This window comes from Ischnura elegans, chromosome 3 (assembly GCF_921293095.1).
Source record: "Ischnura elegans chromosome 3, ioIscEleg1.1, whole genome shotgun sequence".
In the NCBI taxonomy this organism is placed as follows: domain Eukaryota; kingdom Metazoa; phylum Arthropoda; class Insecta; order Odonata; family Coenagrionidae; genus Ischnura; species Ischnura elegans.
This window is the reverse complement of record NC_060248.1, coordinates 51,548,785-51,573,980: the sequence shown is the minus strand read 5'-3', so window position 1 is coordinate 51,573,980 and position 25,196 is coordinate 51,548,785. Positions and strand designations below refer to the sequence as shown.

The following is a 25,196-nucleotide window of genomic DNA, read 5'->3' as shown; positions in this document are numbered from 1 at the left end:
TAACATTAAATGCCACTACCAACGGGATGCGTTACTTGCCTTTATCGTTATCTTCTCCATCAAATTCACGTCCTTTAAGTATACCTTATAACTGCACGATAATAATTTGTTCTCACTATCACTAATAGTAATAACTGACCGCTTTAGAGTAGACAATCACTACTGGAAAATAATAACATGCTTTCTCAATATTTTTAATTTATGACTTTTAAGTCACGAGTCAATCGTGTATCTGAATTCTATTGTTTGTTGACTAGAGAATCGGCGTATTGTTTTTCGCAACGATTGTTGCGCAAAATATCGAAGATATTTTATTTTGACTTTATTCCCCGATGAAAATCACGCTCCTCGTGCGGTATTATCACACACAAAAATAAGGAATCACACGTGCGGTAAGAATTTTTTATCAATCATAATTTACTCTCGGATTGTTTTAGAGGCGTAACGCCGCGTACTTTCACCGCTCAAATTCCGATTGGTTTCCGTGACGTGACTGATCCCTTTTACAGATTGACGCAACTCTAACGGAATTAAAAATCTTCTAGTCAGTCACCTCGGACTCAAACCAGGTGCATAAGTGATGATATACCCAGATTTGGGCAAAACTGAAGGGTTATATCTGATTCATTTTTAAAAAATACATCGACACCGTCGGTATTGGTTTCATCCGTAATGATGGTGACATCAAGTGATACCACTGTAGCTCCGTTGGATCGACAGCGGGGTAAGCACCGAAAATTTCGCGGCACTACGACTGTGTTGACATCCATTCTCAAAATTGGTTCCTCTAGAGGAAGATGTGAAAAGGTGACATTGAACGCGGCCTCATCCGCCATCACTCAGTCGGGAGTCGGTGGAAGAAGGCCAAATGTTGGAAGTAGGAGAAACTCAAAGGGTGGCAATCAGCTGAGCAGATATCCATCGTCCTCATCTTTGTCAGCACTCAATGTTTTCCATCCCAGGATACCTCCATTCCCTGGAACTTACCTCACAAGTATGACGACACCATTATCCCCAGCTCCTATGCACTCAACGCCCTCCTCCCTGACTACACACATTACCTTGGGACCCCGTGCTTCACCCACTGCTCTTCACATGACCTCCATGCTTGTGCCACCTGCTGAGCAAACATATTACATGCCTTCCCATGGCTACCTCCCATCTGTTCCTCCACCCAGCCAGCTTTCCCTATCCTATAATATGGGCCCTCCACCTCCTCCTCCACCCGTCCCACCTAGTTTAGAGTTGTACATGTATATGAAGGCTTACCTTAGGGATCCTTGGTCAAATGATGGCTTTAGGCTCATGATCCTGTTACCTGTTGGGCCTAGGGATGATGGTACATATGGAATACTCAATGCTGGAGTTAAGCCAGAACAAGTATACAGCCTTTGTTTTTATTATGCTGACAGCATATTATATTATTCTTTCCCGGATGATGACAGCTTATATTTTATCCCAGCATGATCTTCATAAAAGTATGAAGAAACTATGAGGTGAAGGTAATAGATTTGAAAGAAAAAGTTACGATAGAGCTGATGGTATCTGTTGATTCATTGAAACACTCAATAAAACAGAGTAGTTATCACTGAATTTAAAGAATAGGATGTTAAAACAGAAGGCATATTTTTTTGGGGTACGATGTGAATAAAACCTATCCATGTTGATATTTCACATTCTCCATTGATATAACTTGTAAGGAGCTCAAGCATGTCACCTCATCATTAGGTTACTGTGACAAAGTTATATGTATTCATTTATTTGATTGTTAATTTATTGTGCATGAGATATCAACTGTTCAATGGAGTGGTGTTAATGTATTGTGAGATTATCTTCCTAAGTTTAGGGATAGTTTTGGTGTTTTTAAAAAGAACATTACATCGAATTATGACATAAGGTGACTGAAACATAAAGAGTGCCTGAAACTGTGGGTTATCATATATTATGGAGATTTGTGAATGCAACGATTATTTATAACATGATATTAGTAATGACGCTGCTCATTGATTTTTGTAAACAATAATGAGATTAATATCCATCAAAATGGTGGAAGATTGGAAGACGAATCATAATGGAATCACTTCTCGTATTAAAATATGTATTTATACCCTCACTATGTCAGCAGGCATTTTAGTAAGACCTGACAAAACAATTACTAGATATAAATGTTGTTACTAAAAATAGTAACCAGGCAAGTATGATGATTTCCTGAATCTATGAATTGCTAAACCAGGGTTACACAGTTGGAGATAATGGTGGAAAAGTTATGTTTTAATGAAGGTCTAGTACCTTTAGGTTTGATCAAAGATTGTGCCGTATAATTCTTTACAAGTATCATTAGAGTTGCTGGTGATTCACTAGTGTTGATAAGCAGTGTAGATAGCTACTGTGCAAACTCACTTGAATTACAAAGAAAATAATTTATTTTTTTGTACATTAAATGGTTGTTCTTTTTTGTATTAGATGTAATGGTTGAAATTTTCAAATGAAGTTAGACTAAAAGTTAAATATTTAAAACTGTCAATATTAGAGTTTCCTACTTCAATAAATCTTGGTTGTGTGTAAATCTTCTTAATATCCAGCCTTATTTTGACTTAATTTCATACATTAATACCCTTATTTTTTTAAGCACCTTACCCAAAACCTGAATTCTGAAAATCAGTCAAGCGTTTATGCTGGTAATGAATAATGTTTTTCATTAGCAATTATTTACATTCTCAAATTCTGAAAATTCAGAATTAAGCCGCCTGCATTTTGGAGTATTAGATACTGCGTAGCCTGCCATGCTTCCATATATTCTATTGGTATTTTGAATTTTTTTTACATATGTAATAATGATTCCCATACATGGAGTCTTGCCATCCATTGGGTGCAGTGCATCATTATTATATTTTTGGTAATATTCTAGTTAACCTATGGCCTCTGAAATTAAAAGCCCAATAGTCATCCTTTAATTCAAACAGACAGTGACGCGGTTGGAGTTGTTACATGGGACACCAGGAGATATAAAATATTAAGGCTAATTGCTTGGACACCAGTTACAGCTTGATGAGTTTCAAGCCACCATGTTCAAGGGATACTAATTGATTGCACCTTCGGACGCACGTCAGATTGTGCAATTACGTGCCTCGTGTAAAAAGCCTTAAGACAGAGACATAGTGAATTTGTATCGGACTACACAGTGAGAACAGGGGTTGGAATAGGGTGATTTTTAAATGAAGACATCTATTTTTCATGATTAAATGAAAAGAGAAAATTTTCAAGTGCCCACAAATGCGACGGCGAAGTAAGAATGCTGGTAAAAGCCCGTGTGACGTCATTCTGGTTTTGGCTGCCGCTGTGTGAGGCCACCTTGGTGCGAGGCTATGAGCACCTCTACGATGCAGGTTGCTAATAGGTAACAAGAGTACCCTGCTTGTAGGTATTGCTTGGCTTAAATAAGGATTATTAATACCCTGTCAAACGAAGGAAACTTTCCGACCTTAGGCAATTTTAATAGGTGATTATTAAGAGATGTTTCCCTGAGCTCTGTGCCTAATGCATGCATTGGTAATCTCAGACGATGTAAAACTCCTGACTACTCGTATAGAATCTAGTTCCCAGTGACATCAAGTGGGAGCCCTTTTCAAATGAGGGTAAAATTGGCCGTTAACATTCATCTAAACTGGGAATTCTAAAACTAAATAATTTTTATATTATGAATACACTAATGGTGTGAAACGAATTGCAATCAATGCCTTTCGTTTTCTTTGAGGAAGGAAACTACCCTATAATACTTCTGAGGTCTAATATGTGTGTAGACAAGCAGCTTTTAAATATTCACCAATTATTTTAAACATTTTTTGGTTAAGCTGGTGAAAAAAAAACTTTCATTGAAGAGCACCTAAAAAAATTATATACTTTCGATTTTTCGAGAAAGTAGAAGTGGGGAGGTGAGTGGCTCTCCCTCCCTAAATCCACCACTGATCCCTCCCTGAACAGATGTCTTCACCATTCTTTCACCTCTCAGCATGAAATTCATTTTCCGCAAGCAGCATGAGTTTCAAAAAGAAGTAAATTTTTAAGTGCAATTAAAAGTCGAGAAAATATACAAACACTAATTTAATTCACCAAATTGAATGATTAATTTGTAACACAAAGCCAATACAAAAATGAATACAACATTTTGCATAAATGAGAAGCATCAGCAATAGGCCAATTCATCAACATTTGCCATCATCCAATTTTATCCGACAACTAATGTTAGGGAATTTCCCCGACATTTTCATGACTTGCAATAACCCTGAAATTTGTTCGTGGTAATATGCTGGTGAACATTCCTATATAGGTTGAAAACATTTTGACATAATTCATCAATTTACTGACGTGTTTCAAACTGCAAACTAAAACTTATTTACCAACTCTCAATTCTTATGGGTGCAGAGTAGTCCTTAAATACAGGCTGTGGTAAATAAAACAGGTCTAATTGAGTGAGCCTTCTCTATCCCAACAATCAATATAATTTTTGTCATGCTTTCCAATTTTTGCACTAACTTTCTATAAAAAATCAAAAATGGTTAAAATTTGCAAAATAATGCTAAAACTGGACAGAAATGATTATGAATAAAGAAAATTTTTCAATATTTTTGTATGAATTCCAAATGGTGTAAAAATTCTGAACCCCTCCTCCCAAAAAATAGTTTTTATCATCACTTATCATAACCTTAGACAGAGATAATTCTACTACATCATATTCCCTCACTTACTGCAAAGTATGATTGCTGATACAACTTAAATAGCTGAACTAAAGTACTACATATCTCCTCCTCTAGCTACACAACTTCAAAAACATCCTAAATTAAATTAATTTTATCTTATTTATAATTATTGTATTCTAAATATGCCTTACAAAGTATTGGCGATCAAAACTACCAAAATATTTGGGAAGAACAGTTTGAAGTGTACCTTCTCTAAATGAGCCACCCCTTCGAAAAAAATGTCTAACTACAGCCTCGATGTCTAATTACATACTACAGCATACTACTTTCACTATAATAAAATCATTGATCAATTATTAACAAAAATACTGAATGCAAATTTACAATTTTTAAAGACCTCTTGTAGAAAACCAAACAATACTCTTAGGTCTTACATAAAATGAAAAATTATTAAGGAAAATATTTCAAAAAATCAACTCTTACATAATAGTCACTTCTCCTAATCCTAATATTTATGAAAGCTCTCATTCATAAGCTGATTCCCACGTGATAACAATACATGAAACACCAACATATTGATAGACAACATATTCTTATTTGTGTTTATATATTTATCTATTCAACTCAGATAGATGTGGAGCTGAGAAAAAGAAAAAGTAAAGACTCACGTATACAGGTAAGAGCTTTGTTATTCAGCCCTTCTACGAAATTTTGTCTGATAATTTACCTGTTCCCACTGTATTTCCTTTTTTCTCGACTGTAAATGTGAGCCACCTTTGGCTTAACCATTTGCATGCTGGATGTTTATCTTGAAAAACTGATTGAAATGTAGAGTGTAATAAAAACAAATAGCATTTTTGGAAGAAATTGATTATGAAGTTCTTAGCTAAAATCAGCTCTTAATTTTTCTAAATAATTAAATCATTTCAATGCCATAAAGTTATACAAAAAATAAAGTATCAATCAGTACATTGGTCCATCTTACTCTTTGGTTACTAAGTAAAAGCCAATAAATATTTGGTTGAATTATTCTTGACTTGAGATTATGTCAATTTTAAGTTATCGTAGTTCTCCACATCCGCCCCCCCCCCAAATTTAATTATTATGGAGGACATTTTCATCCAGTATAACAATACGAACCAAGTCTCACATGTAAGTACATGAATACCCACATTTAAGAATTAATGGAGGAACCTACTCAATCTAACAGTCATATTCATTCCAGCTTTAAAATTGAAGTCAAGTGAATTTAGCCAAAATTATTTAAACCACAAAAAATTGATCTGAACAATAGGCATGCCCATTTTTTCGCCAATTAAAAATGTATGCATATATTGTCTGCTCAGACACAATAAATTACATTAAATTTCCAATTACCAAGTTCCAGGAAATATCACCACTGTGAAAAATGTACCAGTTATCCTTTTTTTTTCTCAAAAAATATCTGGTGTTCTCAACATTGATCATCTCTATCTTCCTAATTACCCTCCTTACTATCACTCCCGCCAGAACCATCAGGTTGATGACCGTTGTCTTCATCTTTCACAGCTTGAAGATGTCCACTGTTATCTTCACATGCATCAGTATTCACGTTGACATTGGAATTTAAGTCCACATCCTTTACAGGATCAGTTACTAATGTCCAAAAATGAAATGAAAACAAATTTGAGATACATAGTATTACTAAGAGCATTGTATATTCTCATCACAAGTAATTCATATAAAATAGACTTTCAAGTTTATTGTGACTTAGATTTTTACATGGCCATATTAAAGAGCTGAATTTCACTACACATATGTATTTGCCTTGGCAAAATATCCTCCTGGACCAGGAATCACATTGCATAGGCAACAACCCTATCCACGTTTCAAAGAAAGCCTTGATTATTTGCAGATATCTATCACTATCTTTTAAATGAGCATTTCAGAAAATGATTAAAGGCCCTTTATGTTTTTGGGAAAATGGCTGAAGGATGCCAGAAGACTTCAGTAGCCATACACAAAGGACCACATGATTTGACAAATGGAGGAGAAAAGCCATTAGCTTCAAGAGAAGCAGATGGAGGCAGAAAGAATTAAACTTTTGGAACAAGAAAGCCGTGCAACAGAAGTAACATTGCAAAAGGGACGGCAGCAAAATTATAAAGAGGCAGAGGGTAAGATGGACATATTATTAGGGTAGATAGAAGGGGGAAAAAAACTTGATGAACCACCTATTATGTATTTGACAACTGAATCAAGTTAAAACGTTTGGGCCTGATTTATATAAAATTTTCTACTTTTTAAGGGCAATCCTCAAGTTTTTGGAGATGCTACGGTAGTAATAATTTTAAACTGAAAGAAGAATGCTTAATGGGTATGACAGTTTTTTCAAGGTGTATTTTTATTTTGAATTCATTGAAAACTATTTACATTAATGTTACTAACTCCTCGACCATGATGCAATTTTAAAATGCACACGCATTGCTGGTGATGAAAAAAAATCAAATAGAAGCTTTCACTTGATGACTAGCATGACACCAGCAAGTGCAGCTGGTGATTGAATTGACAATTAGGGTGCTAGCGACTGAATCAGCAATCAGTTTGAATGTTTTAAAATGCACACTTTAATATGCATACTGGCTACGCCAGTGCTGTAGATGATTTTTTATAATCAGATACAATATTTCTCACATCACGTCCAATGCCAAATCGGGGCAAGTGAATTCAGCCCAACTGCAAACGAAATTGTATTATGACTTTTTCTCATATGGCAAGTAAATTTACACACATTCATCGCTGGTGAGTTTTCGCGTTAAAGGACAGACTTTGATTAAGGTTTATTTTTGACAATAGGCAAATGATTTTTCTCTCCTGCATAATTTTGACACCTAGTACCTTTGAGAATATTATTTATTATGGCAATTAAACCTCCAACATTCATTTGTGTCAGAAACCTTCATGTATGTCCATTTTTCAGGGTGCTGCAATAAAAATCCTTGTTATGCCCACTATGTGAGGGAAAAATCAAATAATACTGGGCACAAAACTGCTAATTAAGACAGGAGCAGTTTCAAGAGTCTGCGACCTCCAATCATTCCTCCAAAATGGGCTACCTATCATTGCTTTATCAACAAAGGAAAAATTAATGTCCAACCTAATAAGCATAAATGCCTCAAAGTTAATTAACTTTATTTAGAACCTACCTGCAGTTTCTTTTTCCTCCTGGTTTGAGGCTCCCTCCAGTGCTGTGGGATCAGCTAGATGTGTTACTACTTCTGGTATCGAGGACAAGGAATCATCAGTGAAATAGCTGAAGCCCAATGCTCCCTCATTAATCTCGGGGTATGACGAGAGATCCAATGGTTGATCAACTGCTCCAGCATGTTGAGAAGCGAAACCATCATTACTCCAGTTGTGAGTAGAAACTGATGGTGGACCCCAAGTAGAAGTAGGATTCAAAGGCTCTGAATGGGTGAGGCCTCCTGCAAAATTGTTAACTCCAAAAGATGATGTACTATCTGTAGTTCCATAACTAGTGGTAGTGGATGGAGAGAACTGGTTTCCTGGATGGACTCGCATGTCTTGACTGTACAGACGTGATGGCGTCATAAAGGAATCCAGGTAATATATCTGCTGATCACCTCCATTCTGAATGCTTCCAGGATTCCAGTAACCCTGACTTACATTAGGAGGGGGATAATTCCAGACCTGAGAATGCTGTGGATACTGTGACTGGTGAGCTATGTTTGAATAAAGAGTATAATAGAAAACCTGATGATGACTGCTTAGAGGGAGAAAATAGTTGTGTATCGTTATATTATAACTGATGCCATACTGTGGGGGTGGCAGATGAAAACTTCCCAAAAACAATTGTATGTTTCCTGCATTACTCGGAGGAAACCCATAATTTGTATCTTGTGCCCTGTACCTATCTAAGTTGACGGGAGTCATTGATGCTGAGGTTACACTGGGAAGAGAGGAACCAGCCTGAGAATATGTAGCACTCCGTGTGTGAGCTGGATAATTTCTCCCTCCTGGCCTTGAATTGAACAAGCGGACACCCATTTTCTTTCCCTGACTCAAAGCTGTAGAAGAAGAATTCTTCAGATGATTTGGATGACCAATTGGGTTCTGGAGTTGTAAACTGGAGCTAGCATTATATCCCCGTCCTGTATTTGAAGCACTGACATTCCATCCATTTCCGACAATAGATTGCCCACCTCTTGTAGTATGTGCTGGATCAGTTTCAAGGCAAGAGGGGGCTGAAGCATCTGTGGGTGAAAATAATCTCCTTTGGATTTCAGGAGGTGCTTGTGCCCTTGGACTTGATACTGCAGGCGGATTCCACTTCTGCTGATTCTTCTTTGGTGGAATGCCACCAGATGTCTGCTGCTGGAAGGGAGAATGATTTACCATCCCTTCATTGGGTGTGGAACTTGAATTATTCCCATTCGTATCAAAACCCCAATTAGCAAAGAGAGAGGAAGCTGAGCCATTGAAGGCTAATGATTGCAACCTTCGCATGCCATCAACCCCACGGCCGCAAGAGCTGTTATTTGGAGAAGAAGCTGACCTTGGTCTTTCTGTTTCATGTTTTTTCTTTGCTCCTGACCAGGGCTGTAAGCAAAAAACAGCAGGATTAATACTAGGAAACTATTAAAGAAATTGTACTTACCAGTACAAAATCTAATTTGAATGTACGAAACACATTTGGTCCCCAGTGAAAACTCATTACCATTACAATATGATAAACCTTGTAAATATAAGGCATTTAAAAATTTTATAACTGCACTAAACTACATGTTATGATGCTGTATCATCATTTTCAAGTGTTCCCATGACCTTTCCTTCCATCTATTTATATCAACAGCAATGGGAGGGGCACTGGAGTTAGGGTTGGGGAAATGGGAAGGGGAGAGTAAGGAGTTCCTTCCGTAAGGAAGATTCCTGTGGGCCCTTAATCCTTAAACCCATTTCTTATTCTCCTGATCACCCCCTTATTACATCCAAAGGACAGAGGAAAGAGGAAGAAAGACAGTGGAACATCATCCACAGATCTAAGGAATCTGCCACAGGGAAGGAGCCATAATCACCCTAAAACCCCCTTCAATCCTTTGCATATCAAAATCCTTGTGGCTCCCTTTAGAATACTATTGGTATAAATGGACCAAAGAGCTTGGAAACACTTGAAAATGATGTGACATCATTGCAATGTGTTGCGTAGTGCATGCAGTGGATAAAGTTAATAAAGTTTACCTGTGTATCTAGCAAAATATCTTCTATTATGATGGAACAGTTCTGCCACATCCAGTGGGATAGCCAGGAATTTAGTTCGGGGGGGTCCAAACCCAGGGAGGAAATAAAAAAAACAGGATACTACTGTCGGCGTCAAAATGATATGCTGCTGTACTTTGCCAATTTATATATGGGCTTGTGCACATGCTAAAATAATAAATAGAACGTCATTTTAAAGACAATTTTCTTCTTAATTTCGATAATTTTTTTGTTTTATGAAAAAATCAAAAATGTAGACACCAGTGCAATAAGTGTCTCCGCTCGCCGTAAAATTAGCCGTTTTTCAACTTCATGAAATTTGTAACTCAACCTAGGGAAAACCACTGCGTCCACAGCATTCATCTTCCACAATAAGTTGAAAACATTTATGTAGATCAGTAAAATGGTTTTTGCGTATTTTTGAACGCATTTTATGTGGTAAATTAACGAAAATGTTTAAACATTATCTAGTCCTACAGTTTACCCCGAAATAAGAAATAAAACAGATAGAAACACTTTTTAATTTATTTGTAATTTTCCGATGATCCGATAATAATTGATTTATATGCAGCATAAATTATACATGGACATTAAGAAAATACGCCAGAGTGAACGAATGCTGCGTTGCTAAGTCTGCGCGTGGAACTCAAGAAGAACAATGGAGCGGACTACGACCATAGAGGAGACCTCCATGACTGCGGCTGAAACATTTTTCTTCGAGCTTCAGGAAGCTTTGTGACGTTCAATAAATCAAAATTTAAAGTTAATCAAGCATAAATACTTAACGCGCTTATTACTTAATTCACCGTTTTAGCAAGTTGGCCCACTTTACATAAGTTAAAGAATTTTTCGTCGCTAATTCCGCTCAAACCTGAAATTAGAGTGAATGTAAGTAACGATCGCAAATCTACCTTCTCAATCCTTTAAACAGCCTGAAAATGCTATTTCTATCCTCCTTTGGAACTCATGTGCACGTTTTCGATGGTTCACTACCGTGAAACCCATTCATGCCCCCCATCTCCCCTCACCCTGCCCCGCGTCCAAATCTTCCCGAGGTGAGTGCGCTAGGAAACACAAATTTAGCGCTGCCTCAAAGGAGACAATGCAAATAGGAGGGCACAACAGCCTTTAAAATACTTGAGAAAGTTTCTACATGTTTCCAACCTTTGCTTTCCTTCGAACCCCTACGCACGACTTGGATGATTCGGCCTCATTAACCCCCCTTTGAGCCATTCTCCTCGCTTCCCTTGGCGCCCAGCGTGTGGCTATTCTTTCTTTTACTCCCAAATACGGTGCTCACATGCTTTCATCTTTCTTTCCCGTTACCTAAGAAGACCCTTAATATTGGAATTTGCGTCTAACTACATTGTCATCCGTTACCTGATTCTCCTTCCAAAACAATTGTCGTAGTAGAAAATAAGTTTCTGGAAGGCTCTCCCACTTCAGCGGAAAATTTAGTGTGAGCAAGATGCATCTCATGAAGAAAAGCGCCCTTCGACTGCAAAATCTTCGAACGAAAAGATCCAACGAGGAAAATCGTGAAAGAGAAAGACCAAAGAACTTGAGAGGAAGAGAGAGAGCTACAATAGCCAATATTAAAAAGTTTTGGAAAGTGTGAAGTCATGCGATTTGGTTATTGACACCAAAAAAGTGGTGTTCAATGCGGCATTTGTGCAGGAGTGAGAGAGAAAACAGTACGAAACATCATGGAAGAAAGAAGAGAAGGTGCCGATGGTGAGGGTCTCCGACGAAAAAAGTCACTGATGGTAGCGCATTGTGCTTGACGAGTTTACCCAAGGAGTCATTCGACAAAAAGTGCATAACTTTAAACACAAAAAATAATTTCCGACAATTATCAATTTACTGGATGGATTGAAGTCAAATAAAGAGGCTTTTTCTTATGTAATCCCCAGTAAAATGCTAAGGTGTCTAAAAAGGCTGGGGGTTCCATTCCGAAAATTAAACAACAAGCCCGTGCTATTGAAAAATCCGCAAATGGTAGATCAATGAATGTATTTCCTACGAACCAATAAAAGATTGCGAGCGTCTGGATGGTGTATTGTTGAGATGAAACTTGGTGCGGGGCTAACCATATAGAAGACTACTTTTGTATAAAAGACCGTTTGGAGTAGGATTTTAAGGAATCCATTATCCTTTGGGTAACTTGGGGTACAAATGCAGCAGCACTTGCAGTAGAAGCGATGAGGATTGACAGAGGGTTTAAATTATTTCAAGGTAAAAATTTTAATTTATTTATTTAAAAGATTTATTTATTTTCAGGCTCATCAGGTCAAGTCAAGATCAAAATTGCTATTTAGTTTTCTTATAATTGCATTTAGTAATTTCATTTTTCCCATGTCATGGTCCGAAATCTGCGGTGTTAGGATGTAGCAATCATTTATCTTGCGGTGCGTAATACTGTGTTGTTTGGATATGTGGTGGTTGGTGACTATCAGATCACGTTTAGTATATCATCATTAAAGGTAGAGGGATAACGCTTCATAAAGTCGTTAATAAGAGATGGATTATAGTTACCGATTAAAGAACGGTTTTATTGCCAATGTAATGTAGAAGCAAATACTTTAAATGTACAAGGAATGGGTATGGTACATTTTATTTCTTTAATCTTCGTTTGGAGCAGGCTCAACGGACTTGCACGAATTCCCCGCTGCAACAAACAGCCTTGCTTTCCGCGAACTGGAAATGGCCCGGCGAGGCCCCGTTTGGCAACATGGCATTAAGAGAATTTATTTACATTCACAAATATCAATATTTTTACAGATTATGGTTCATATAAAAATTACAAATAAATTAAAAAGTGTTTCTATCTGTTTTATTTCTTATTTCGGTGTAAACTGTCGGACTAGGTAATGTGTAAACATTTTCGTTAATTAACGACAAAATATGCGTTCAAAAATACGCAAAAACCATTTTATTGATCTACATAAATGTTTCCAACTTATTGTGGAAGATGAATGCTGTGGACGCCGTGATTTTCCCTAGGTTGAGTTACCAATTTTATGAAGTTGAAAAACGGCTAATTTTACGGTGAGCGGAGACACTTATTGCACTGGTGTGTCTACATTTTTGATTTTTTCACTAAACAAAAAAATTATTGAAATTAAGAATAAAAATTTCTTTAAAATGATGTCTTATTCATCATTTTAGCATGCGCACAAGCCCATATCTAAATTGGCAAAGTACAGCGGCAAACCATTTTGACGCGGACAGTAAGTAGGGGGTTATTAACTAATTTAAACACTTTTCATCATCGAAAATACTTCATTTTTCAAAGAAATCTTTTTTAAATGCATGGATTTTCAAAATAATATTTTCTTTTATGACGCAAAGTACTTGTGTTTTTATATTTCAGGGGGGTCCGTACCTCTTGGACCGCCACCTCACTTCCCCACTGGCCACATCTCACTTGAAACAAATTTTATAAGCCTCTTACAAAGATAATCAGGAAAATAGAGCGACAAAAATTTTACCAGGTAATGACTGAGTCCCAGCTCCCTACCGCACGGGAGTGAACATATGTCAGTAATGCATGGCCTCTCACTCAGATTTACAGCTTAGTTATTATTCTATGAATTTCATTTCTCAAACTTATAGAAAATTATAATTCTATTCTCGCTATCATTTATCTGATAACTTTAGGAAAACTTACCTTGAATGATTGGATGGAGTAGTCATTGACAAATCTAGTCAAAGGGATAAAATAGCCCTAATCCTCCACAGTCAATAATTCAAATATTTAGGTGTCAAGCCATTTCATTGATTTTTATGCTTCTCAGATAATTCTATTGCCTCGCATGCTCGTTTTTCCCCATTGATGAATGCCAAATCAACTGAGAAACAGGCTTCTGAGAAATTGTTTTTCCCAACTCTACTCAGCATTCAGATTTTTCGTGTCTTCGGATATTTCGGATAATGATGAAGATAAAATGGATTGACCGTGTGAGTAACCAGGAAGTGCTAAGGAGAGTAGGAGAAAAGAGAAGCCTCCTAAAAACATTAAGCAGAAGAAGGGACAACTTAGTTGGCCACATTTTGAGGCACGATGGTCTGATGAAGACAATCGTTGAAGGACAAGTGGAAGGGAAAAAGGGCAAGGGACGGCCCCGAATGAGTTATATAGTACAGGTTATAAAGGATGTAAAAGAGAATAAATATGTAGCTATGAAGAGATTAGCGGATAGGAGAGAGAAATGGAGAGCTGCGTCAAACCAATCTTAGGATTGTTGACTAATGATGATGACGGATATTTTAATTAAATCAAATTAGTAGCTAAATATCATTATAATTACGAGCTTAAAATATACTTATCAACTACTTTCTTAAAGACAATTTAGCTTTTTTCCTGGAGCATTGGCTAAGGAAACAATTTTTAATGCACTGTAAAGTTGGCGTTTCAGCAAATTTATCCACCTTCCTTAGGACTAACAAAAAAAATGCAAAGGCACAAATAACATGATTATCAGAGAAGACTGCAAAAAAATTAACCTGCATGTAACATAATTTAGTGGGCCCTTTCCGCTTCTATAGTGGTGAGGTGTTTACCCTGTCCCTCCCTTCCAACCCTATCCCAGAGGCGTCGTCGGGCTCCTATCGCGGCGGCGCCTCTTTCCTTTTTTCTTCCCATTTCCACTCCCCTCCCCAGGTGATCGGGCGTATCAGTTGAATTACCCCGGTGTGTTGTATCCTCGAAGGGCTCCCCTAAGCCCTCATTTCTTGCAAACAAATTAACCTGCATGTATCATAATCAAGGCTATCAAAAAAAACTACGCACAACGCCCCAAATTTTTAAGCGATTTGTATGATTTAACTTTTTTATGATATTTTATTATTTTTTTAGTTGGCCTTACCCAAAGAGCAAAATCTTATGAAAAAATATTTTAACATTTATTGTAAGAACATTTTGAAATCATTCTAAAATTATTTTTTTTTATATTAGCTATCTCATTCAAAAGGATAAGCTCGGAGAAAATAATTTTTAAAGTGGAAGTAAATAAAACTATAACACTGGAGGGTTCTTCTCATTTTTTGCGGACTTGCGGCGCTTGCGTCCGATGCTCTGTGCCGATGAACTTCGTTCATAATCATAAATCGAGCGTCATTTGTTTTCAATACAGTGCAGAAACGAATTCTTTTCAGAAACGAATTTTTTTGTTAAATAGCTTTAATCAAAAACCTTGAAACGTGTTATTGTCATAACACAAATTTTCATAAAAAAATTAATGTTATGGAGCAACCCATCTCACCCAGCCTCAATCTAAGGGGCTTGACAACCAGCACTTCCTATTGGTCGTAGGTTCAATTGCTCAGATTATATTACTTCTGGCAGGACCATACAAACATTAACACCAGGGGCAACGTCTTTTCTGCTCATGCTTGCGTATTACGGATGAAGAAACTAATGTAATGACAAGAATTCGCTCTTTCATCACTTCTTATCGAGACTGATTCCTCGCGTCTTCCTTTTCCTCGCTCCAGATGACGCATCGGCAACAGATAAGGTAGGACCGCAGAGCTTCGCTGCGCGGGCATTCGATTGTTTAGTCTGACGCGAGATAATGCTTGGAAAATCAGTTGAATACTACAACAGTCATGACATTGGCCGAAAAATAATAGGAGTTGGAAAGAACGCTAACAAGCAGGACCGGCTCAAGGCATTATACTTAACCAGGTAAACTGCTATTGCGTTGCTGCTTTGCCCCCATCTGGCGGCGGGTTTTGCATGGAATATTTTCCAAGTAAACGGGGGGTGGGGTGTTTCGTCCGGGCGTTCGGTCGACCCCCTAACTACGTCACCCCGGGTCCGGGATGCCCGGCCCGCTCGCAAACTTTAAAGAAGATAGGGTCGTCATTTGAAAGTGCTAATTCCATTGAATTTGACTCGATCAATTTTACGACTTCAGATCGGGAGATGATAAGTAAGTTATTTGAATGTGCGGAGTGATCATTATCGAAGATCGCAAGAACGAAATCAGTATTTTCGTCTTGTTTGGAATTAGGAGAGTCATTCACAAAAGGAGTAGAAGCATGGAATCTTTGCCCTTAGACCGCCTATGGAAATTTCAATTCCCTTAAATTATATGCTCAGGGTGTAAGATAAGTATCAGAATTTTGATAGCATCTAAGGTTGTGATGATAATTTCATTTGATAACGTGTTCCATATCTCATAGATTATAATACTTAAGTTGGGGTTTCAATGTCAGCCTCGGCTTACGGCTACTGCAAGACACTTTAAGCGCGGTTGAATATACTTGCGCTCAGGGGTGACCAGATCAAGATTATCGAAAACAGGATCATTGTAGTCAAAACACTGTGTGAAAGAAATTCACTGGAGTTTCCTCGTTTTCCCTGGCTTGTAACAGCACAAATGGGAAACACATGAAATACCCCAGAACCCGTTAAAAATAAAACACATAGTTAAATTGTAATTGTAATTCAAGTTATTTTCCATTATTCAAACGTTAAAGAAAGATAAATATCCCCAGTACCTTTGGATTTACAGAAACGCTTAAAAAACAGTTTTCTCGAAGACAAAATAAATATATGCGTGCCATCGTGGATAAAACCAGAGACTGTTGACTTTATCTATACCAGCAAGACTGTTGTAGCTTAGTGGTTCAGAAACACAAAATTCGCTTCAAATACCTTGTACTTATCATATGAACACAGAAAAAGGAATGCTGGTACATGCAACTTTTCCGCAGTCAAGTTAGCCATTGGTCGTTTATTAATTGCATATTATCATGAAATGCATTCGATAATACAGCGATCTGGCAGAAGGGATTTCAATGACCGAAACTTCACGCGCGTGGGAAAATGCCCCACTTGATAAGGCTAGATAGGACTCCAGAAAGGAAATGGTGCTGAGCAGCCTCGAATTTTTCAATTGCGCGAGCTAGATCTCAAGAGAAGAGAAAGGTCTCAGCGATGGTCATATGTCGTTATTATCATCTTCGGCTCCACTGTTCCTGGACTTCTTCACCACCTGAACTTCTTCATTTCCGGTTAATATCGCGTAGGTTGCTGTGGCGATGACATGAGTTTCACTGGCACTACTGACATGGTAACCTGAGCGGTAGTAACCGTAGTACGCGGTAATAAATAGTTGAACTTATCCATTTCCGGTTACTATCGCGTAGGTTGCTGAGTCGATGGCAAAAGTTTATCTGGCACTACAGCCAGGAAGGAGAACCTGGAGACGTCAGTGGTTCCAGCGAAACTTTTGTCAACGCCACAACCTACGCGGTAGTAACCGGAAATGAATAAGTTCAACAAACAGCGGAAATCTCCGTTCTCATATTCTTAACAACATCCTTTCATTCGTAAAACAGAGATAATTTATTTCTCTCCGTTCTTGCTATTCATATTTCTGCACCTCCTATTTTTTATTAATTTTGGCAGAAAAATATGGACCTATAAAAAAAATTAATTCTTCTCCACCAATATGATTCGCAAAACAGCTTCCCGACGACCTATCAATTGTGTAATTTTAAGTGCCAAAAAGCTTAAAATGTGATTTCTAGAGATCAAAATGTTCAAATTTTCCCTAAACCCCTAGGACCCCCCTTCCTCCCCCCCCCCCAACACATAGCTACGCCTCTACCCCCACTCATTATTTGTATATGCCCTACCCATCTGATTCTCGATTTATAGAATACTGTGTATGTTCCATCTGCCTATTTCGGCAACTGTAATTTCTCATTCCTTCCATTGTCCTCCTTCGTTGTCTGGCCTATATATTTTCAGAGAAAGATTATATTTCCCACCTCGTGACTACTGATCTGATTACAGTTTAATGTATTATCTTTTCTTGGTATTTTTACCCAAGGTTTTTTCTTTGAATGCTGTTTCCGCTTCATCATTCGTCATAGGTATTGTTCCTAATTAAAAAAATCTTTGCGTCGTAGGCAACCACTAGTCCATGATTGGTATTTCGTCCGAACAATCATACATAATAGCTTCCAAGTCCTCAAATTCCGCTGTGGATACCGAGAAATGACGTGTCAAAGGAATTTGGAATATCGGCTCAACTTTAATGGTCTGTGCTAAAAATATAACGTCATGGTTCGCACTCCTACCATTGCTCCTGACTCACTTCCTTCACTGTAAACAGATCTTATCGCTTCCGATTATCCCAAAGCTTAACGCTTATTCTTTCTCACCATAAATTTTAACACATTTTTCAAACACTTTAGCAATGGAGGATTAAAAATATTTCAATATTATTCGCACTTTTCTGGCCCCAATGGCGCCCACATCATAATGACTACACTAAAGTACAAGGCGTCACAATTGAAATCCTCTCCACCGGTACCCTCACAGGCAGCGGGGCAGAGGTGGCACGTGCCCCCGGCGGCAGATTTCAGGGGGCGGAAAAGGTTGAAAAGTTTATTTTAAAAAGTTATTTAATTAAAAAAATAATTATTGATTTGTAAATTATCAAAAAATGTTACTTTTAAAAAAGCTTCTTTACAGCAAACATAGGGTGTATCATTTCAATTACCGCATCTCAAAAATAAAAAGAGTTTACCGATGTATTATATTTTAGTGGTGGGGGAGAGGGAGGGAGCGAAGGGGGATCAGGGGAGGGGCCGGGCGGCAAACGGATCCTTGCCCCACATGACAAAACTCTTATTTCCGGCCCTGCACATTGGTATTCCATAAAAAAAACACCGACGGTATGATTCTTATACCAAAATAAACGATCATTCGCCCGCATAGGGTAAAGCACATTAAAAAACAGGACACAAAAAACACGTCTATAACATTACTTTTTAATAGCTAAAAACGTCGTAGAGACAACATGTTAAGATCACGACACCGACGATATGAACTCAGAGTAGAATAGTTCCAAGGCATATTAAAATACTTTCGAGCTATTTTAATTAATATAATCTGAATTTTAACCAAAGCAATTTTTGGCAGTGCAACGAGAAGAAATTTCATCAGATATCTTCACTATCTTGTATCAAAATAAAAGGTTTAAAGGTGCTCTCATAGGGATCACCGACAAATACACCATAAGAAGGTGCTGGATTGAAGGGCTTCTATTGTTTTCAGCGTCTTTCGCTAACAACTACATAGATAGGGACCCTCAAGCCACCCCTATTGGGAGTTGCCCGTCTGTAGTTCTAACAAGTGCCTTTTACAAATCGTAAAATTAAAAGCTATTCATACCCACTACACTATCTGTAATACTAACCGGAAAACAGCAACATCCCGACACGAGCTATTGCGGAAGAAATACGGTTTATATTAACATGCTAAATAAGAGATTTGAATAAGAATTAAAACTCCCTGTCATTTCCCTAACTAAAGGGGCGTATATAACGGGGGGAGGGGGGGAGAGAGCTGTGGTATAAGGGGTGCCTATACTGTTATTCCTTAATCAATTAGCACATTGGAAAACCATACATATCATTATAACAGCTAAATACATATTTAGTTTGAATGATGCTGAAAACTAAATTCATTGCTGGCTACTGGAAGACATTACGAAATGCATCTACATAGAAAATGGTGTGGCAGAGGATAGTTGCTCTTGGGCTACAGTGGTCTCCTCAAAATATGTATTGCGGATGGTCACCATTAAATTATTAAGGTAAAATATTTTTATCTTTATAAATTTCATTTTATGCTGTTTTGGCATTTAAAATTGCCCAAATTGATGCGTCTCAGGGAGGCTGTTTTGCTAAAGCACATAGTTGGAGTAGAATAAATTTGTTTTATAGGTTTATATATTTCTGCTAAAATTAATTGGTTTGGGGGAGCACGTGCCCCGTGTGCCCCCTTGGCTACGCAACTGGTTCAAATATCTTAATAAATGCACTTACGTTGATGAAATAATTCAGTCAGAAATGAAAAAACATGATGACCGCGAACAAAGGAGAAAACGATATGAATCCCAATCACTGCCTCTATTACGAGGTGATAAAGTCAAACAATAATTTTTCAAGTATCACTGGAATATACGTTGGAGTTACGCGAGAAAAAGGTCGGAAAAAGAATCATCTTATGACTCATTGGCATACAGAAAAGAATGCCACTACGAAAATTTCACTGGTAGATACGTGCACCGACACTACGAATTCAAGAGCGGTGATGTCTGGGGGTATTTCTTGTTGCGTAAAGCGCACGCCGGATTAAAAATTGAATTTCAAGAATTAATAAGAGCCAAAATATGGTTAAATATCGTGCATAAATCCTAGTAATGAGTCTCTGAAAGAGATTCATGAACATAGTTTAAACAGACTCGGCGACGGTTATTTTTCCGTGTCAGCAGCACACAGCTATTCCTGCCTTTTACTATTTCCCTCCGTCCCAAATCTATTTTCCAATCGGTTTCCTAAACTTTCGCGATCAGTATCTACACACCCTCTGCCATATACCACTGCGATGACTCCAATAGCAGCATGTTAGTCGCAGATAAGACCTCAGTAAGTCCCCATCCTCAATCCACGAGTTACTACTTCTAAACCCACAGAAAAAAACGTCTGTTTGTTTTCTCCGACCCTCACGACAAAAATCTGAATTAGGTCGAGTCATCAGGAAAATTAATTAAGTGAACGCGGAGGAAGAAAAACGTATTCGGCCGACGGAGCAGAGGTGTTTGGGGGTGAGCAAAAAAAAATAAGATGGGCACGCGACGGCGCGCCGCTATCATCCTTTATCCACCCCTGCGAAGATAAACCTTGTGCCTGCGATAAGTATGCTCAATGGACCACGTCTGAAGTCACATTAACCCGTACGAATTGATGTCTAAAGATTTTGGAGGACCGGAATGGAAAAAGTACGATTACATGAACCAAATAGAACAGGTCTATTTTCTGTATATGCATTCGCATAAGTTGGGTAGTAGCACACAGCATTTTTGCGTTCATACATTAGACATTATTCGCGCGGGTTGATTTATCGTATGACCAGGCCTTCAGAGTAGCCGGAGTAGGATATTCGAATACTCCCCTAAATCCAAGGCATAGTACATAGCCCTCACAAAACTGTTTTCTCGTCTGTTTAGGTACGAAAGCTTATACATATCAGCAAGAAAGATAAAACTTACGTAGATTGAATTGACAATTTGAGCCAGAGGTGTACATAGATCCTCGGAAGGGGGGGGGGGGGGGCTTTTCGGCCCCTTTCCGTCTGTTCAACCCATTGCATTTTACATATGATTTATATGATTAATATTATTTATGAAGGATTATCACAGCATGCCGCGGGAGTGCCATCCCGTATGATGGATCGAACTAATTCAGACTACGGTAGGTATTTCGTTTTATTTTATTTTCCGCATTTCTGGGGGGATTGAAAGGGAAATGGCCACTGGCCTTCCTCCCTCCCCCATTACTTGAGTACAAATATCTCACCCGGCTATCCAGTTTAGAATATAAGGAATAACGTATTATTTTCAGTATGCAACGCTCAGGTAGGGTGAAAATAAGATGCAGGACACGGGGAATATTTTCACAAACGCGAGAAACTATGGATTGACCAGCCGCTGGCGTCGTATGAATCGCATGAAGGGAACAAACAAAAAATACGAGGAAAACAATTAACTCACCAACGCATCGCACAATTTTACAGACGAGATAAACCTGCGTATAGAAAACCTTTCGTCATAGCCGTCGTTTCTGAGAGGAAAATAATGAAATGTTACCACAAAATGACTTGAATGATGACACTTCCCCCAATCAATGGCCTCAAGAATTAGCACAGCACGTACTTTTCTCCTATTCCCGCATTAATCAAGAATACTCCATCGCCCTCCACCCGTGCCTACAACGAAGACGTATTTATGGCTACGAAACATTTCGCGAAATCTTCAGTGACGAGCCTTAAGCGGCGCCTAAATTGAGAAGCGCGCATTGAGAGTAAAAATGAACAATAGGGTGGTTTCCTATTATTTTTTTATTGCTTTAATCGAAAGATTATTACTCCTGGAGTACGTATTTCACGATTTTAGATTTTTAAATGACAACATCTATTTTTCGCGATTAAATGAAAAGTGAAAATTTTCAAGCGCGCGAAAACGCGACGCTTAAGTATGAATGCCGGGAAATATCTCCGTACGTCGTATTTCTGGTTCCCCCTCCCGCCCGGTGAGGTGACCTTGAGGCGAGGCTTAGCGCTGATACGTCGCAGGATGCTAGCGGATAGCTGAGTACCTTGCTGAATGGTAGCGCGTGGCTTAAAAAAGGTTTATTAATACCTTATCAAACGAAGAAAACTTTCCGAACTTAGCCAGTTTTCATAGGTGATTATTAAGACATGTTTCCCTGAGCTCTGTGCCTCATGCATGCATTGGTAACCTCAGACGATGTATAACTCCTATCCTCTCGTGTAGAAACTAGGTCCCTGTGACGTCATGCGGAGTGGAATCGCATGGGCGCCAATCTGGCCTTTTTCAAATGACCATAGCCATTCGTCTAAACTGGTATTTCAAAAACCAAATAATTTGTGTATTATGAATACAGTAATGGTGGGTAACGAATCGCAATCAATGCCTTTCGTTTTCTTTGATGAAGGAAACTACCCTATTAGAGAAAATGAAGGAAATGAGAAAAAATGAAGGAAAGGAAGGAACAAGACTTAGTATTTTTCGCATATAAATTTAGTGCGATACCTCACGGGAACCAGCATTAAAAGGTATGAGCGAGAAATCACGTATTAAACATATAAAACTGTTTTAGGAAATCAAACTGTTTTTCTCCACCATCGTAGAAAAAGAAGAATTGCATCACACCCCATAAAGAAACATACAAGGTAGTGGAAAATAACTACTGTAAAATTAAAAGCTACCCACAATTATTTAATGTCAGACACGTTTCGGCTTATTTCAACAGTGGAACTTCCACTATATAACGCCTGAACCGGTTGAACGTAAATCATGGGTTGGTACCGGCATCGAAGTTTCCGAAAACAGCGAGAAAACACTCGTAATATGAGCACAGGGCGTTTGAAATTTTGGGCATTGGTGCTCGCACCATGGGCGTACCCAGCGAGGGGCAGGGGGGGCAGCCCCCCCCCCCCCCCCCCGCCCAGTAACAAAAATCGCAAAAGTCTTTAAGCAAAATCAGTACCTAATTGAAACGAAAGTATTCAACAAATTTTCTTTAAACCCACGAAAAATGATACATATTAGTATAAGATATGTAACTAAAATAAAACTATTTTTTCAAGGAAATAATCTCATAAATCCCATGGCTTGGCCCCCCCTACACCATGGCCTGGATACGCCCTTGGCTCGCACCACACAATTTTCCTCCTATTCGTACACACGGCTGTAACACACGATATTCCCTCATCATTGTGGAAAAAGAAAAAATATTTCATCGAAAAATTTCACGAAGTGACGGGGTATCTCGCGGTGTGAAAGTTGAAAAAAATGCATCGAACGTATACACGAAAAGGAAAAAAGTAAGGTATTCACTTACATCTTTTTTCTCAGACATCTCGCCACGGGAGCAGCAGCCTATGCAGGAAAATGCGATGGCGGTCTTCTCTCGTCCCTCGGGAAGCAAGCGCCGGCAAGCTGACGATTCCTCGAAGGAGCGACGACGATGAGTGACTCCGGTGGCGGCCGAGCGCATTGACGGGGCCGGAGGGAGGGGTAAGAGTTCGGGGGAGTTGGAAAGGGTTATGGTGGACCAACGGGATTGGCCAATCACCGACTCAGACACACCATGATGTGACGTATTGAAATTTTTCTTCATTCCCGATTGAAAACCTCTCCTCCAACCCCCTCTAGTTGAAAATTTACTTATTTCTTAAGTATTCTTTGAATTATTTCGAAATTATGAGATTTGTGCGTTTCCTGCTTACTGCGTTTTTGCAAATAAATATCTTTTTACACTACCGTAAATATTCTCTCAATAATTAAGAGCTTCTCATAATTTGGTAATGGTACGAATTGTATTATTTCTTCACACGTACCTGGATATATCAATTGATGTTTATGTCATGGGCATTCTTCAATACAGCAGCACTACTTTTGTGTGTGCTAGAGTAAAATTCTACTTTACGCATTCTTAAGATAATTCTTAATTGACAAGTTATGTTTTGATGACTTTGGTTTTATGCTGTACCTACCCTTTTGTTGTTGTAAAAATTCTATAAGGCATATTTTCATTTTATTATCTACACAACCCTAAATTGTCATATTACGGAATTAAATTAAATAAATGAATACTTCATATCAAGGTGGACCCAGGATTTTTTCTGGGGGTAAAGATGCCTGATAAGCAAACGGTCTTCTCATATTTGAGATTGAAAAAGCATACAACAATTACTCTACGAAATATTCTCTTTATTTTAATATGAAAGTTATTTATAGGAAATTGAGTGATTGAGGCTCCATCAAAATGAACCTGACTTATCAAAACGAACGAAATGATAACCGTATTAGAAATCTTGCCTAGTTTTTAAGTGCCTGGGGTGGCACGTGTCCCCAGACCCCCCCCTAAATCTGCCCCTGCTTCATATGTTCCATAGGATATTATTCTTGGACAATAAATTCATTATTATTATTGGTTGATAAGAAAAACATGCGCAAATTGATAAAATTAAAATTTTGATTGTGCTCACTTAATTTACCAAGCATTATAATCATTCGATTGGCATGAAGGCATTTCCTGAACTTTCCAAACGCATGATCATCTTTTACGTTCCAGATAAGAAGCTGCCACATTTCAGAAGGGGAGAGGAATATATTAGTGTTGTCGTAAACCAATGACATTGGTCCAGAACGACAGATGATGCATTGAACATTTTCTGCGCTCCATCTGATGGATAAGAAATAAAAATAAAAACTGCAAAATGATGAAATATATCTCACTCAGTTTGCTCAAGCATTAGAATCACTTGATGGGAATTAAGACATTAACCCGTTAACGCCTAGCGGCACCATATGGTACCACCTGGTAGTGCAATACTAAACGAACTTTTTTTTGTTATTTATTGTAATTTGTTCAGGATTTTGAGAGTTTTAAACTAATAAGCATACTCATAACTACGTTTTACAGGAAAGTTTGCTTTTTAAAGCAAGATTTGACATTTTTGAGTAATTTTGATAATTTATTGTGCAAAATAGAATTTTTTTAAACGTTTCTGGCATTAAAATATGAAATTACAAACGCCTATTTAATTTCGATTTTTGACCCCGGCGTAGCGGTACCACATTGAACCATGCTGTATCTTCAAGACTGTTAGTGCTAAAAGTATTAAAG

The 25,196-nt window shown here is 38.1% G+C and overlaps 2 protein-coding genes across 2 annotated transcripts; one reads left to right on the top strand and one right to left on the bottom strand.

The window, feature by feature from the left end:
• Positions 1–264: 264 nt before the first annotated feature.
• On the top strand, positions 265–2,566 carry LOC124155776 (amyloid beta A4 precursor protein-binding family B member 1-interacting protein-like). The gene is made up of 2 exons (XM_046529867.1): positions 265–392; positions 510–2,566. Exon 2 carries the CDS (start codon positions 673–675, stop codon positions 1,465–1,467), a length of 795 nt encoding a protein of 264 aa, XP_046385823.1. The 5' UTR covers positions 265–392; positions 510–672; the 3' UTR covers positions 1,468–2,566.
• A 1,520-nt stretch (positions 2,567–4,086) lies between these two features.
• Positions 4,087–23,859, bottom strand: LOC124155775. The gene is made up of 3 exons (XM_046529866.1): positions 23,406–23,859; positions 7,883–9,296; positions 4,087–6,332 (listed from the first exon to the last, which is right to left on the bottom strand). Exons 1-3 carry the CDS (start codon positions 23,682–23,684, stop codon positions 6,175–6,177), a joined length of 1,851 nt encoding a protein of 616 aa, XP_046385822.1. The 5' UTR covers positions 23,685–23,859; the 3' UTR covers positions 4,087–6,174.
• Between the last annotated feature and the right edge of the window lie 1,337 nt (positions 23,860–25,196).

What these genes read in the sequence shown, in the direction of transcription:
- LOC124155776 (XM_046529867.1), top strand. Translation starts at nt 673, where the DNA reads ATGATGGTGACATCAAGTGATACCACTGTAGCTCCGTTGGATCGACAG.
- LOC124155775 (XM_046529866.1), bottom strand. Translation starts at nt 23,684, where the DNA reads ATGAAGAAAAATTTCAATACGTCACATCATGGTGTGTCTGAGTCGGTG. An exon ending in AGATGTCTGAGAAAAAAGAT is followed by an intron (nt 9,297 to 23,405) that starts GTAAGTGAATAC and finishes TTTTGCTTACAG; the next exon opens with CCCTGGTCAGGAGCAAAGAA. An exon ending in GGAGGAAAAAGAAACTGCAG is followed by an intron (nt 6,333 to 7,882) that starts GTAGGTTCTAAA and finishes TTTGGACATTAG; the next exon opens with TAACTGATCCTGTAAAGGAT.